The sequence below is a fragment of the Haematobia irritans genome, chromosome 5 (assembly GCF_050003625.1).
Source record: "Haematobia irritans isolate KBUSLIRL chromosome 5, ASM5000362v1, whole genome shotgun sequence".
In the NCBI taxonomy this organism is placed as follows: Eukaryota; Metazoa; Arthropoda; class Insecta; order Diptera; family Muscidae; genus Haematobia; species Haematobia irritans.
This window is the reverse complement of record NC_134401.1, coordinates 117,901,116-117,918,515: the sequence shown is the minus strand read 5'-3', so window position 1 is coordinate 117,918,515 and position 17,400 is coordinate 117,901,116. Positions and strand designations below refer to the sequence as shown.

General features: G+C 34.7%; 1 protein-coding gene across 1 annotated transcript in view; it reads left to right on the top strand.

Annotated features, from left to right (window-relative positions):
• The window catches only part of Lapsyn (Leucine-rich repeat activity-regulated protein at synapses), a 77,359-nt gene extending 60,958 nt beyond the window's left edge, over positions 1-16,401 (top strand). Inside the window, exons 2-7 of the mRNA XM_075311773.1 lie at positions 1,405-1,591; positions 9,718-9,861; positions 10,211-10,421; positions 10,491-10,676; positions 14,971-15,126; positions 15,212-16,401. Of these exons, the coding sequence (XP_075167888.1) occupies positions 1,406-1,591; positions 9,718-9,861; positions 10,211-10,421; positions 10,491-10,676; positions 14,971-15,126; positions 15,212-15,381 (1,053 nt within the window). The 5' untranslated portion in view covers position 1,405 and the 3' untranslated portion in view covers positions 15,382-16,401. The remainder of the gene's footprint in view (positions 1-1,404; positions 1,592-9,717; positions 9,862-10,210; positions 10,422-10,490; positions 10,677-14,970; positions 15,127-15,211) is intronic.
• Positions 16,402-17,400: the final 999 nt, after the last annotated feature.

Genomic DNA, 17,400 nt, shown 5'->3' with positions numbered 1-17,400 from the left:
TAAATTACGTTTCCTAAAATTTAGGTCGTAGAATTTTTCATATTAGGTCAATATTTGTTTCAGTGAAGTTTATAACTTAAGATTAATTTTGTACAGAAAACGTCTCATAGCAATTGGCCTCCTTTGAGATGTAGTCCCTCTGTATTAATTATTTTATTAACTCTCTCCGTATTCCACCCTAATGTTTAAAGCACTTGCTGAAGTGATCGCTAAGTACTATGTTGAGTCAAGAACTAACTCACACATCATATCTACTAACAGGATATTGTATTTATATAAGTCGCACAGTGTTTCAGTGTCATAAATTTCGATATACCGTGAAATATATCGGTGGAAGTGGACACGGTCACCTAAATGTAGAGTTGTGCACGTGCCATCGTGACTCACACTGATGGCAACGACGTGAGTGTGCGTGATTAACAAATCAAATGTCGTGCGTGTGAGGAAGTCACGAAAATTATTTCTTCATGAGTGTGCGTGAGTAACGAATTTCGGACAAATAAGCTCACGAAAATAATCCTACTCACAGACATAATGATATTACCTACGATATTAAGAGTTTAATAACGCTCACGATATTAATCATGCTCATGTTTTCTGACACGTCCCTAAGGTAAATTACTCATAAAATTATTCGTGAGTCACGATATTTTTCGTGAATCACGGCATTTTTCGTGAGTCACGACATTTTCGTGTGTGAATACAAATTTTCTTTTCGTGAGTGTTTTTTTACACGTCCCTAAGGTAAATTACTCATAAAATTATTCGTGAGTCACGACATTTTTCGTGAGTCACGATATTTTTCGTGAATCACGGCATTTTTCGTGAGTCACGACATTTTCGTGTGTGAATACAAATTTTCTTTTCGTGAGTGTGCGTGAGTCCTACCAAACAATATTGTGCGTGAGTAAGATTTTTTCATCGTGAGTGTGCGTGAGTAAAATATTACTCACGGGCACACCTCCACCTAAATGTTGTCCATATTTGGAAGATGTGCACTTAGATTAAGTTAGTATAGCCCGTTTTTTTTAGGCTCAATTAGACTATTGGGTCCATTGTTATACCACAAATTCTTCTCTTATCAATGAGTGAGTGCGGCTCTGCTATGTTTTATCTCAATGACAAGGTACGTCGTTTTTATAACCGAGGCAGCATGGCGCTTCACATTGCGGTGAAACTACTTTTTGGAGTTCGAAATGGGATTCAACCCCCTACTCTTTGTATGCAAGGCCCAAATGGTAACCATTGGTGTTTTTTTTTTTTTTTCTTTTGTCATAGAAATTCGATTTCGCACCACTGTTCACAGGCTTATTGTGTAAATACATTCAAATATTTCATCATATTCGACAAATGTTTTGAATTCCCCAAAATTATATCCTGTTCTTTGCATCTCTCTCATTTCAGTATGGAACTCAGTTCGGTGATCTTGCAAATATCCTTTCTCATTATTTTTGCCAAAATGTTGGCATTCGGCTTTGTTGGTCCTGAAGAGCGGAAGTGTAAATATCTGCGTGTGGAGAAATTATTAAAGATACGATGCTATGACATGAATCTAAGGGAAGTGCCGCAATATTTAAAGTCATCAGTGGAGGTAAGTCGAGACATAGTTACGTGAAAAACAGTGGCTCAAATCTATTTATTTTTTTATTATTAAAATAAAATCCATAAATAAAGGATAGATAAGATTAAATTATCATTACACATTTGGATCAATCAATGATATGGCTTTAATAGATTCTCTATCTACGAGTAAATGCTACTCATATGAATATCCAGAACGCTAATTGAATTCTTCGAGTGGGTGTAGAATTTCAACTATGCTATGCACTTCAGTATATTGTCATTGTTGTCGTCTATTGAATGATATTCAATTATGGTTATTATGCTCAATTTAAGTGGCTGTTAACTCTGGTGAACTTGATTTTTATTGTTGTCGATGCTCGAATACATTTCTCGCTAGTTTAGACTGCATCGATATTTATATAGCAGACAATCTATGCGGGGGAACTCCTCCCTAATTTCCATGACTATTTGTTGTAGATTTACATATTAATTAAATGAAAAGAATATAGCATGTCACCAAAATCACACACACACAAGTTATGCAGCATGTTCATTTGTGGTAATGTTTCAAAGATTGTTTTTTTTTATTTTTATTTTGAGTGTAAATTGTTTCAATGCTCGTGGTATATCAGGGTTCGGATGATGGATTTTTTTACAAGACATTTGCTTTGCACTACAACACGTCTAGGATTTTTCATACGATACGTGGTCTACGCGATGATCCACCGGTTTTAGGTTATTGAAATGAGCAAAATGGGACGAAAGAACGATATAAAAGAAAAAGTTCCTCTAATGAAACGGGACGAAAGGCCTTTCCCATTCTTGAACAAAAGACAACTGTTTGTAGTAGATGACAGTGATGTCAAGTACACGCAATACACGCAGAGAAGGAATATGATCACCTCAAACATGTTTCAAGAGCAAAATGTTATTTTTGTATGGTGACCATGTAACATGTTTGTCACTAAAATGTTATTTTCTCGTCAAATATAACCTGCTTGCCGAAATCGGATACATGATTTCCGAGAAAATAACATGGTTGCGAAAACCATGTTACATGGTCACGAAAACCATGTTACATGGTCACCACCCAAAAATAACATTTTGCTCTTAAAACATGTTTGAGGTGATCATATTCCTTCTCTGGGTGTACGAATTATTGGAAATAGATGAACAAATTAACTATATATCACCACGGTGAACCAAAGACTAAAGGCGGTCATAGCGACAAAAACCATAAAATCCAACTGACATTTGCGAGTGATAGTTCTAAGTTCGGAAACAAAAGTCTGGGCAGCTCTACTTGGTCCAATTTAACAAATTTTGCTTAGGCAACGCTGGAGGTATTAACCGTTGCGTTTTCATGGTGAAAAGACTACTATTTGCGTTGCCACTTGGAAGAAGACCTGTTCATCTCTGACAAAGATGTAGGCTTATCCGTTTCACATACTTGAAATTTATGTGAGGGTCAGTAAAGTACAGATGCTCCAAAGACTGAATGTTCAATATAAACATCGCAGCTATACCGACGGCATGGTCCATCCACCTTATCCAAACGACAACCTTCTAATCGGGTATTGGAAGATCTAAATTACATTCCCCTAGTCTGTTTAATATAAATTTAGAATGAGGGATAGTTTGCAAGTATCCATGCATATGCTCCAGGTTTAGCCGGTATGTTTCGACTAATTCCAGAGCGGCTCCTTCGCAAACTTCATCAACGCAGTATTAAAACAGTCCATAGACCTCTGGTCTGCAAATGCTATTAAAGGGTGATACGGTCGAAATTTGGTCAAGGGAAAACGCGTGTAAATCGGTGAAATCGTTTATTTAAAAAATCAAATTAAATTTCTTTTTCAAATTCAATTAGTATAAAATTCAGGAAAAATATTCAGTTAGGCTTTCGCTTTTCCAAATCCGAATTGCCGGGCCTCACGCTTGACACCTGCCATCAGATTTTGTACAGCCACCTTATCCACCTTCTTCGCCGCAGAAAGTCAGTTTACCTTGAACTGCTGCTCGTCCTTAGCAGTTTTTTGGTCTTCTTTAGGTTCCGCTTGACAATAGTCCAGTATTTCTCATTTGGGCGGAGCTCTGGCGTGTTGGGAGGGTTCTTGTCCTTGGGAACCACCTGCACGTTGTTGGCGGCGTACCACTCCATGACCTTTTTACCGTAATGGCAAGATTCCAAATCCGGCCAAAACAGTACGGAACAACCGTGTTTCTTCAGGAAAGGCAGCAGACGTTTATTCAAACACTCTTTCACGTAAATTTCTTGGTTGACAGTCCCGGAAGCTATGAAAATGCTGCTTTTCAAGCCACTGGTACAGATGGCTTGACAAACCAGATATTTCTTTGCGAACTTTGATAGTTTTATGTGCTTGAAAATATCTGCTACCTTTCCCCTTCCTTTTGCCGTATAAAACTCCTGTCCCGGAAGCTGCTTGTAGTCGGCTTTGACGTAAGTTTCGTCGTCCATTACCACGCAGTCAAACTTCGTCAGCATCGTCGTGTACAGCCTCCGGGATCGCGCTTTGGCCGTCGTATTTTGTTTATCATCGCGATTTGGAGTCACTACCTTCTTGTAACTCGATAGTCCGGCTCGTTTTTTGGCTCGATGCACGGTTGTAGACGAGAGACATCTCGGCATCTCGGAGAGAGAGGTTAGGGTTTCGCTTGAAACTACCGGCAACTCTCTTTGTCGTCTCAGCGGCTTCCGGATTTTCGCGATGCGCGAGCAAAATTTTGATACACTGCTCTTCTTGCTTGGACGGCATTTTGACAACTGAAGAGTGAATTCCAAAATCAAAATAGAAGCAACATTCTACACACACACACATTCAAAATGAGGGGTTTTTTAAATGCAAAATTGAAAGAAATACGTCAAGTTTATATTGACCAAATTTTGACCGTATCACCCTTTAGCTTAAACGGTTCTTGGTACCAACCAGCTTCTTTGTGTCGAGGATTTGGACCAAGAAAATTTTCTAAAACCTGAGAGTAGATGGCAGAAAATGTATTCACAATTTCCCCATATTTGACCTTTGGAATTATTCTGTCCATTGTTTCCTGATAATGATAGCCATCACAAGTCTGTCATTTCCAACTAAGGCAAACGATCTTTCATTCTATAAGCTGGTAACTTATCTGACGATCGTTCCTTTCTGCCGGCTTCGAGAATTCATATAAGCTGGTAACTTATCTGACGATCGTTCCTTTCTGCCGGCTTCGAGAATTCATTGCGCCCATTTTAAGGAACTGTTTTGCATAGTCGTCATTGCGCTTGGATTGACTGATCCTAATTTCTTCATGATACACAACGCATTTTGCGTCCCTTAAACCTCTTTCTTTAGTGATTACCACCTTTCGAAGTCGTTAACTTAGGAAATGTTCGACTTTCCAAGGAGCTGTCGCAGTCTGTCGACTAAGGGGCCTTACTCTTAGTCATTGCCCAAATTGTGAACTTCAGTCGAAACTCGTACACTGGGCCCTGAAGTTGGCAGACCAGTGGATGACGTTAGGTTAGGTTAGGTGGCAGCCCGATGCATCAGGCTCACTTAGACTATTCAGTCCATTGTGGTACCACATTGGTGAACTTCTCTCTTATCACTGAGTGCTGCCCGATTCCATGTTAAGCTCAATGACAACGGACCTTCTTTTTATAGCCGAGTCCGTGGAACGCCGTTCGGACTCGGCTATAAAACACTTAGAGAAGCAGTTAAAACACTTAGAGAATCTTTGAAACCCTCAGAAATGTCACCAGCATTACTGAGGTGGGACAATCCACCGCTGAAAAACTTTTTGGTGTTCGGTCGAGGCAGGAATCGAACCCACAACCTTGTGTATGCAAGGCGGGCATGCTAACCATTGCACCACGGTGGCCCCCGTCATCCCTGGATGACGTTGAATTTCGATGCAAGGTTGTGACCTACCACTTGAAATTCGTAATAAGTACCGATTGCGCTAAATTGAAATAATGCAATTAAGAAAAACACGCCAGTTCAGATTAAAGCTAAATGGCATCATCGCAATGCTATACCGACCGACGAGAGACTTGCGCCTGTTGGAAGCGGATATTAAATTGCTTTTTAGAATATCTGAGTGAGGCTTAAAAATTGTGTATGATTGTTTCAGCTAAAGGCGGAAATATCTTTATTAACAAGAAAAAAATTAACCAAAATTCTGCAGAAAGACTGTCCCAGTAGCTGGAGGACGATCCATCAGATGAAACTCTGGTAATAGAACGGCAGAATTACAGGACCATATAATCAAGAAGAAAAACATGTATGGACTAGCGGAACAACAGAACACCAAATGATATACCACGAAGCATAGGGGAGAGGACGGGATTGGTGATAGTCTCAAACACCAAGATTTGTGTTCAATATTGTGGAATTGATCGGAGTTCCGACCAATAGCGGAATTTTTATGACTCACTCAGTACAAACACAATCCCGATGATGGTGAATATATTCACAGACTTCCGAATGAGTATGAGAGCAATACCAGATAATAATATATGAACTTTAATTGAATTGGAAACCCAAGATAATGGCGATTCGCATCACCTGGACGCCACCGCAGGTTCCATGGCAGCCCTCAATTTTGAACTAACATAATTATATCCATCTCACAGCATGCGCATGGAAGTTTAGGAGAGTTTATATAACTTTCCAAAGTGTTGGTCCCTCATCTAATTAAAAAAATGTTCTGTATGATTGTTCCTTGAACGGGCCATTCAGAGATGTCACGAGCATTAATGAGAGCGACAAATCAACCGCTGAAAAACTGTTTGGTCGAAGCTGGGATTGAACTAATGACCCCTTTGTATGCAAAGCGGCATTATAGCCAATATACCACCTTCTCTCCCTAGATGCTGATATGTCCTCACTCAATTAGAATTTCATGACCTCCCACATTCGCATAAGAACGTTTATATCTAAGGACTTAACAGAAATATGAGAATCATAGAATATTCTCGACCTCTGATATACCACACGCATATATATCCCAACATACAATACCACATCGTGGTCATCGTCAATTTATTCCAATGAAACTAAATATGATGTGACGTGCATTCTTTCGAAATTTCCGAGGTTTTGTTGTGGTTTCTTGTTTTGGGAGATTTTTTCAATTGATGGTGTGCTACTGCTTGCTGTTCATTCGCATTTCTATGAATTACAATGCAGGAGATGAAGTTCAGTCACAGCCTTGGTTGAAATGTACATGGCGAGGCCACAAATGAAGCTCAATTGGTCTTAATTGATAAATAATGTCCACATATGAAGGATACTGGTAGAGTAGAGAGTAACTAATGTCCAATTTCATTTGTTTTGAACTTTGCCAGACGAAATGAGAAGAGAAGTTATTGATGGTATATACCAGAAGCTGCCAGACACATACGCTGTGATCCATAAAAGATGAATTTATGTGTAGTTTATGAAAGGTTAAAGGGGATAAAATGTGACTTGGGCAATGACGTCATGATTGGCTTCTAAGTGGGACAATCTTGATAGTTCCAAAAACCATAGCAGTTGCCATTAGTATGTCCTTAAGTAAATATCCATCAATTTGTTTTCGTCTGCATCGTGACATCATACTCAACAGTCATTTTATTTTAAATTCTTTTAAGTAAATATTCCGTATGTTTCTCGCCACCTATTCTACAGTAATCCACAGATTTTAGTTCCTCTGAAAAATTCAAATTTCTTCTCAATCTTAATTACCAATCCGTTTTGAAATTCCCTTATATGTATTATGGACAGGTACCCATATTATGTGACTGTACAACTGTTCAGTCATCTCGTTGAGGGATTTTCGTTGTTTTCGTAAGGAAGGGTGATAGAGTCCAAAATTTGCTAACATATGACTGGTATATTGGACACAGAGCTCGATATCGCGTATCTACTGCTGAACTGCAACATGGTCCTGCAGATATCTCATGATGATTGTGGATATTTTGAATTATAGCTGACCGAATATGAGCACCTTAGTGGAAGATATGACCACACATCTAAACCATTATGCGGATTGTTATGCGCTCAAAACCCTTTTCATTGTACACTTCTTTTAGTTTTGGTACTCTTAACGAGTTACCCAATTATTTTCCAATCCTTCTTCCCAACTAGGACCAAGATGGATAACTTGGACCATGTTAGGTTAGGTGGCAGCCCGATATTTAAGGCACACTTACACTATTCAGTCCATAGTGATACCATATTGATGAACGTCTATATTATAACTGAGTGCTGCCCGATTCCATTTTACTTCATGTAGTGCAATTAGTACGACTCGTTGATTTTCTTGTCTCCCACTGGCTCCAACAACTACCTTCTGACTTGAATTACTCCTAAGGAGTCTCTCTGCTATTTCTTGGAAAGAAAGTTTTATGTCTGTCCATCCATCTTCTCCCTCCTTGCAGAAGGTTTTGCCTTAAATGATCGGATCGGATGATCCGATCTTACTACGAAATTCGTTTATTTGAGACTCTATTGGGGGCAGCATTTGGCTTGTGCATTTCAAAATTCTGCTCTTCGGAAAGAGACCCCAGCTTATTATTCGGAGCTCTTAATCGTCATTTCAATCTTTTTACCTCCAATTTCTGTACCGATGAGAATTTCCGCCTTTTTATGTATAAATGTTAACGTTGCCCTTATGTTCCATATTATTGACCACGACATACTTTGATCTCGCCAAGATGATAATATTAACGCTTTCGTTTGAAATATTTGGATGCAGTGTTTGGGGTTACAGTATATTGGAATATGGGGATTTCAAAATTTTGCTCCTTTGGTCCCTTGGAAAGTAGCATTTCCTACGACTACAAACACCTATTGACATTTACGTACAAGAGTCCCTCGACATTTCGCAGGTATTCCTCGATGATTTCGTGACATTTTAATCTGCAGCCATCAGATTCCCTGTACACATAGAGGTGGACATACCAAATACCTACCTCCTTTGTCCCGTGGAGTCTCAAGCTTCTCTCTCGGAGCGCCGTCGCCTTCGGAATTGTCGTTTTCAACAATTCCTCTTTACCTCCGTTGCCCTTATGTTCCATATTATTGACCACGACATACATTTATCTCGCCAATATGATAATATTAACGCTTTTGTTTGAAATATTTGGATGCAGTGTTTGGGGTTACAGTATATTGGAATATGGGGATTTCAAAATTTTGCTCCTTTGGTCCCTTGGAAAGTAGCATTTCCTACGACTACAAACACCTATTGACATTTACGTACAGGAGTCCCTCGACATTTCGCAGGTATTCCTCGATGATTTCGTGACATTTTAATCTGCAGCCATCAGATTCCCTGTAGACATAGAGGTGGACATACCAAATCTCTACCTCCTCGGTCCCGTGGAGTCTCAAGCTTCTCTCTTGGAGCGTCGTCGCCTTCGGAATTGTCATTTTCGACAATTCCTCTCTACCTCCGTTGCCCTTATGTTCCATATTATTGACCACGACATACTTTTATCTCGCCAATATGATAATATTAACGCTTTCGTTTAAAATATTTGGGTGCAGCATTTGGGGTTGCAGTATATTGGAATATGGGGATTTCAAAATTTTGCTCCTTTGGTCCCTTGGCAAGTAGCATTTCCTACGACTACAGACACCTATTGACATTTACGTACAGGAGTTCTTCGACATTTCGCAGATATTCCTCGATGATTTCGTGACATTTTAATCTGCAGCCATCAGATTCCCTGTACACATAGATGTGGACATACCAAATCTCTACCTCCTCGGTCCCGTGGAGTCTCAAGCTTCTCTCTCGGAGCATCGTCGCCTTCGGAATTGTCTTTTTCTACAATTCCTCTCTACCTCCCTTCCAAGGGAGAAAGGACATAATCTCCATCTACTAGTTTTTGTGCCTGACGGTAAATGACACTCCCGTATCCGGCTAGGGAAATAGTGCAGCCATCACTATATCCGCCAGCTAGGAATACGACCTGCCGTTCCTCCCAAAGCTGCGGAAGTATCTTGGCCTTATTATATGTTGACCAACAAAAGTTGCTGGAATGCATTTCCTCTTCTCAATCTATTCCAATGCAAAATATCCATATTTTCCAGATATTAAACGATTCCAAATTTTTACATTATATTTTCTAATCCCCAATATTTCTCCTTCCTCTTCTTTCAGGTTTTAGATTTATCGTACAATCGCATTAGGAAACTTAAACGCAGCTCATTTCAACCTTACAAAAGTATCAAATTCCTATTGCTCTATGATAATATGATACAGTCCGTTGAACCGGGAACTTTTTCGGATCTCAGATCATTACAGGTAAGTCTCAAGTAATTGAAGTAACGCTAAATATCCATTAACCTATCATAGCATCTCTAATATTGAATAATAGCCTAATATCTATGGAAAATTAATTTACTCACGCATTCATTGTATTGTTTTAGGAAAAAAATTATTAACAAATCATTGTAGAACATGCAATTGTCACATTGACAATTGAAGTTACACGCTAGTATAACTTTACAATGAATATGACACTTTTGACATTAATTACACGAGCCATTCATTCATTTAGCCACAATTCTCATTAATGATTCGCACGAATCAATTTAATCACGTTTACAATACCATGAATAATCTCTTATGATCTATTTTTAATTTTTTATAGGAAATTGATCTCTCGAATAATGGCCTTTTGACAATACCTCTGGAGTTATTACAGTTACCTTCATTAAGAAATCTCTATATTGACAGTAATGATCTGCAACATTTGGAACGTGATCTGGAGGCTTTAGAGACACCTATTAAGGCACCCTTAGAATATATCAATGTGGCTGACTGTGGCTTGCAAGATCTACCTGATTTTGGTATATTACCAAGTAAGTTCAATGGGAATTTTAAATGGATTTTTTTCAATATTTTTTATAAAAAACTTAAATCTCTTTCAGAACTATGGCACATAAATGCCTCCATGAATCCCTTGATGGATTTTAGTATCGATCGTTTTGCAAATATGTGCAATTTAAAAAGTATCGATTTAACACAAACCAAATTGACCCAGTGTCAATGTCAACAGGTTAATAATCATTTAAGGGCGATATCGGCCAAAACGAAATTTGTTCCCGTTTGTTTAGGTAAGTTCAAATCGGTAATAATTATACCCTTCACCACTACTGTGGTACAGGGTATAATAAGTTTGTGCATTTGTATGTAACGCCAAGAAATAGTGGTCATAGACCCACCTTTTAGCGATGTCCGTCTGTCTGTCTGTCCGTCCGTCTGCCTGTATATGTAATTTTGTGCACAAAGTACAGCTCGCAATTTAAGTCCGATCGTCCTCAAATTTGGCATAGGGCCCTTTCTTGGGACAGAGACAATCGCTATTGGTTTTGGAAAAAATCGGTTCAGATTTAGATATAGCTGCCATATATATTTATCCCCGATGTGGTCATAGTTAGCGTGTTTATCAACCGATTTTCTTGAAATTCCGTACATCCAAATATGGAAAATCTTGCGAAATATCAGCCAAATTGGTTCAGATTTAGATATAGCTCCCATATATATATTTCGTCCGATTTAGGCTCATATGACCACAGAGGCCAAAGTTTACTACCGATCTTCGTGAAATTTTGCACAGAGGGTAGTATTGACATTCTACCAATGCTTGGTAAATTTGATTGAAATCGGTTCAAATTTAGATATAGCTCCCATATATATATCTTTCGTCCGATTTGAACTTATAAGGCCACAAAAGCCAGAGTTTTGCCCTGACTTACTTCAAATTTTACACAAGCGATACTTTTAACGATACTATTGTATGTGCCAAATATGGTCAAAATCGATTCAGATTTGGATATAGCTCCCATATATATTTTGTCCGATTTGAACTTATATGGCCTCAAAATCCAGGGTTTCGCCGTGATTTACTTCAAATTTCGCACAAGGAGTACGTTTAGTAGTATAGGTAATTGTGGCAAATTTGGTTGAAATCGGTTCAGATTTAGATATGGCTCACATATATATCTCGCGTCCGATTTGCACTCATATGACCAGAAGGACCAAAGTTATACTCCCATTTACGTGAAATTTCGCATAGATAGCAGAATTATTATACTAACTATGCATGTCAAATTTAGTCAAAATTGGTTCAGATTGTACATAGCTCCCATATATACGTACACCAGAGTTGGGGAAATATGGTCGACTGTTTCATATTTTAGACCCATTTTCAATGGGATTTTCCTCCAATTGACTGGATAGATTCCTCAGAGAATACAAATATGGCCAAAATTCTCACACTTTACACAAAATTCTGTGATGATTTTCCCATATCTTAGCCATATCCTACACACTGCAATGCCAAAATTTCCACAGAACGGATGAGTTTTAAATAAGGCTCAAAGTCGCCCGACTAGACCAAATAATATATCACAACCCACACTTGACCACATATCTTGGCGAGATCTAACCTTGTAAAATCGCCACTGCTGAGTAGCAAAAATTGTAAATATTACTCAAATTGTCCTATATCCACTCAAAAAAAAGTGAACTCTCTATTTCAATAAAGCCAATTTATTTTAGTTCATGGAATTATTATGTTTGGAGAAAGTTTCCTTTACTCTAATAATTTTTTGTTTACGTTAGTTAAATTAACTAAAACCGAGGAAAAAAATGAACTCAAATGAAGCATAATGATTAACTAAATTCGTACCTTCCACAAAATAGTTCAGAATTTCTTTAAATTTGTAAATTTTACCAAAAATGCGTCCATCATGAACTTCGTATATCACTAAAGACATTCTTGCAATTTTGAACTCCAAGTTTTTCCTTCAAACTACAAAATTTTCTTTAACAAGTGAAAAAACTTAGTTGTGTCTAATAAATTTTCTTGAATTTGTCGAAAAATATTTACTTATTTTTATGACATCGGCGTGATGCCAACGTTTGTAATACTGTTCAGTTAAAATTTTCTACAAATGTTCAAAATTTTCTAAAATTAACCGAAACTTTTCTTCCTGGTGGGTTCACTGTTTTTTCAGTGTCTCGAATACATATGTATCGTCTGAAAAATCATAAATCTCTTTTGTACAATTGCATTAAAATTTCTATCGCTTCATATTTCCCATATTTTTTACTAACATTGTGTTTCATCCCAGGGCGTTAGCCGATTTAAATTTTAATTCTAGAGTTTTTGCAGAAAATTTTGTTAAAATTTTATTTCTATAGAAAATTTTGTCAAAATTTTATTTCTACAGAAAATTTTGTCAAAATTTTATTTCTATAGAAAATTTTGCCAAAATTTTATTTCCATAGAAAATTTTGTCAAAATTTTTGTTTCCATAAACATTTTGTCAAATTTAATTTCGGTAGTAAATTTTGTCAAAATTTTATTTCTATACAAAATTTTGTTAAAATTGTATTTCTAAAGAAAATTTTGTCTACACTCTGTTTCTATGGAAAATTTTGTCCAAATTTTATTTCTATGGAAAATTTTGTCAAAATTTTATTTCTATGGAAAATTTTGTCCAAATTTTATTTCTATGGAAAATTTTGTCAAAATTTTTGTTTTCATTAAAATTTTGTTAAAATTTTAGTTCTGTAGAAAATTTTGTCAAAATTTTGTTTCTATAGCAAATTTTGTTAAAATTTCATTTCTACAGAAAATTTTGTCCACATTTTATTTCTATAGAAAATTTTGTCAACATTTTATTTCTATAGACAATTTTGGCAAAATTTTTGTTTCCATAAACATTTTGTCAAATTTAATTTCTGTAGAAAATGTTGTCCAAATTTTATTTCTATACAAAATTTTGTTAAAATTGTATTTCTAAAGAAAATTTTGTCTACACTCTGTTTCTATGGAAAATTTTGTCCAAATTTGATTTCTATGGAAAATTTTGTCAAAATTTTTGTTTTCATTAAAATTTTGTTAAAATTTTATTTCTGTAGAAAATTTTGTCAAAATTTTGTTTCTATAGAAAATTTTGTTAAAATTTCATTTCTACAGAAAATTTTGTCCACATTTAATTCCTATAGAAAATTTTGTCAACATTTTATTTCTATAGACAATTTTGTCAAAATTTTTGTTTCCATAAACATTTTGTCAAAATTTTATTTCTATACCAAATTTTGTCAACATTTTATTTCTATAGAAAATTTTGTCACATTTTATTTCTATAGACAATTTTGGCAAAATTTTTGTTTCCATAAACATTTTGTCAAATTTTATTTCTGTAGAAAATTTTGTTAAAATTTAATTTCTACAGAAAATTTTGTCCACATTTAATTCCTATAGAAAATTTTGTCAACATTTTATTTCTATAGACAATTTTGTCAAAATTTTTGTTTCCATAAACATTTTGTCAAAATTTTATTTCTATACCAAATTTTGTCAACATTTTATTTCTATAGAAAATTTTGTCAAAATTTTATTTCTAAAGAAAATTTTGTCAACACTCTATTTCTATGGAAAATTTTGTTAAAATTTCATTTCTATAGAAAATTTTCTCAAAATTTTATTCCCACAGAAAATTTTGTCCAAATTTTATTTCTATAGAAAAATTTGTCAAAATTTTATTTCTATAGAAAATTTTGTCAAAATTTTATTTCTATAAAAAATTTTGTCAAAATTTTATGTCTATAGAAAATTTTGTCAAAATTTTATTTCTATAGAAAATTTTGTCAAAATTTTTGTTTTCATTAAAATTTTATGTCTATAGAAAATTTTGTCAAAATTTTATTTCTATAGAAAATTTTGTCAAAATTTTTGTTTTCATTAAAATTTTGTCAAAATTTTATTTCTATGGAAAATTTTGTTAATATTTCATTTCTATAGAAAATTTTGTTAACATTTTATTTCTATAGAAAATTTTGTCAACATTTTATTTCTATAGAAAATTTTGTCAAAATTTTATTTCTATAGAAAATTTTGTCAAAATTTTATTTCCATAGAAAATTTTGTCAAAATTTTTTTTCTATAGAAAATTTTGTCAAAATTTTATTTCTATAGAAAATTTTGTCAAAATTTTATTTCTATAGAAAATTTTGTCAAAATTTTATTTCTATAGAAAACTTTGTCAAAATTTTATTTCTATAGAAAATTTTGTCAACATTTTATTTCTATAGAAAATTTTGTTAAAATTTCATTTCTATAGAAAATTTTTTTAAAATTTCATTTCTATAGAGAATTTTGTCAAAATGTTATTCGCACAGAAAATTTTGTCCAAATTTTATTTCTATAGAAAATTTTGTCAAAATGTTATTTCTGTAGAAAATTACTTCTATAAAAAATTGTGAAATACTTCTTTGTTGGAGAGAAATATTTTGCAAAATCTACCAAAATACAGTAAAAAATCTACCTAATATCCTTCATATATCCTCTTCATCCTTTACAACTAATTAATCATTAAATATTGTCCTAAATTTCAGAGACTTTCGATCCCTCCATTTGTCCACTGCCATATAATTTAACCATCGATTCGGAAACATTTCAAACATGCAAAACATCGGTAGCCAAAGCGGAGGCACGAAGTTTGTGGATATTTATAGCTGGATGTGCCGGTGGTATACTCGTAGTACTTCTATGTAAGTTCCATAATCATCAAATGTAATCAGATGAACTTTTCAATAACCTTGTAAATTGTTTTTTTTTTTCTTAAAATTTCTATAGTGGCCTGGTATTGTATACATCGAAAACGTAAAAGACGTAATAAGAAATTACGTGAAACCGCTATGCGTCGTAAGACCCTGGTGATATCACCGAAAAATGCCATAAATAAGGGAGACAAAGAATTCCATTATAATCAAAACGATGAACTATTGTGCTGTGATACTGCCTAAAAAAAAACCTGCACATAAAAGCGAAAAAAACAGGACTTTGTCTACTAAAGTCTAGTCTTACGCTTAGGATATAAGAATGAAGGACCCCAGATCATGTTGTATACATAGAAAAAATCGTAACATTTTTTTGTTCAAGTGTCATATTAATTGAATTTGAAAATGTCTACAATAGGCGATCATCGACACAGAAGTCTGTCTAAAATATCCATCGAATATGAAAACCTCGCAGGGGTTACTATACACACCAAGATGTCATGTCTTAAAAACAAAAATAGATAACGACATTCGAAATAAGAATGTGGTGGATTTTCAATGAAATATTTTCATTAAAACATTTTTCATTAACAGCATTAAATTCATCATATTTTTTGAAAACTTACATTATAATTATGAATTCGTTCCATTAATTACATTTTAACGAACCAAAAAATGTTTATACAAAAACTTAGAAATATTTTCGATCTGTGGGAGTCTTTTCAACAAGTGCCTCAAATATTAAATTACTGTTTAATAGAAACTAGTTTTAGTATATTTTTATTTATTTTTTTTTTTGCAATGATTTGCTATTATCTTAGAATTAAGACATCAAATAAGAGACTATAAGTAGTATTATTAATGAAATTTTAGTTTTATATAAATGTGCCAGAGAAAATAGTGATTTTTTGACGATGACAAATAAATTTTAAATAAAACAAAACCATAGATTAAATAAAAATAATTATAGTCTATAACCAAGTTTTGTATAAAAAATACAAAATGAAAGCCAATCGTAAAGGTGCCTTATCTAAGTAATTTAATTATTTATCATTTATGTTTTTTTTTACAAAAACCAAAATGTAACAACATCACATGCATATATTTTTGTATATACTTGAATGTGTTAAAATAATGTATGTAAATATCTTTAGTATAAGTCTTCTTTTCCGTTCCCAGTAACCGATAATTTTCGAAAATAATATTCAACAAGAAAAAAGGTCCTGATAGAGAACCAGACAATAAAAATTTAATATAAAATATAAACCTAATGTTTTTTCTTTTACTTTATGATTTTTACATTCCTTTTGGACTACATACATATTCCCTTACGTTTACGTGTATTTGCCATATATGTAGACACATGTACATACATATGTATATGCCAATGTGTGCCATCTATAAACAGTTCAATGTCCTTAATTGCTGTTGTTACAAGCTAATCGCAAATCTAGAATATTCTGTCTGGCTAAGGCGTAGGTTAAGAGGGGGGAAATTATAATAATCAAGTGAGTAAAGTAGAAAGTTGGGCGGGACCGACTAAACCACCACTACGAGGGCAGTTCGGAAACTTCTTAGCCTAGCACAAAAAGCGCCGTATAAACAGAAAAAAAGTTAAGTGTTTTGGAAACTTCCATCTCTGTTATGAACACATGTTAAATTTTGTTTCGATCTGGCAACTCCTTCATATAGAAACAGGTGTTCAAAAAAGACGCATCCGCAATTTTTTTACAATGGAAAAATTAGAAATGCGTGCTGTCATTAAATATTTACATAAAAAAGGTTTATCGGGACAAGAAATTCATAATGATATGGTGAATGTGTTAGGTGAAAGTGCTCCTTCATATGCAACAGTAAAAAATTGGGTTGCTAAATTTAAACGTGGTCGTACAAGCATTGAAGATGAACCACGTAGTGGACGTCTAAAAACACCAACAACAACAGAAATTGTAGCCAAAGTGCCTGATATGGTATTAAATGAAATTGCGTGAAATTGCTAATATCATGGGCATCTCAAATGATCGAGTCCATTTAATTTTGCATGAAGAACTACAGATGAAAAAGCTTTCTACAAGATGGGCGCCGCATTTGTTAACAGTCGATCAGAAACGCATAAGAATGAATATTTCTCAAGCTTGTTTGGATCGTTTTAAGCGAAATAAAATGGATTTTAAACGTCGTTTCATAACTGTTGAGGAGACACGGATCCACCACTATACTCCAGAGACAAAAGAACAATCCAAACAATGGACTGAAGTTGGAAGA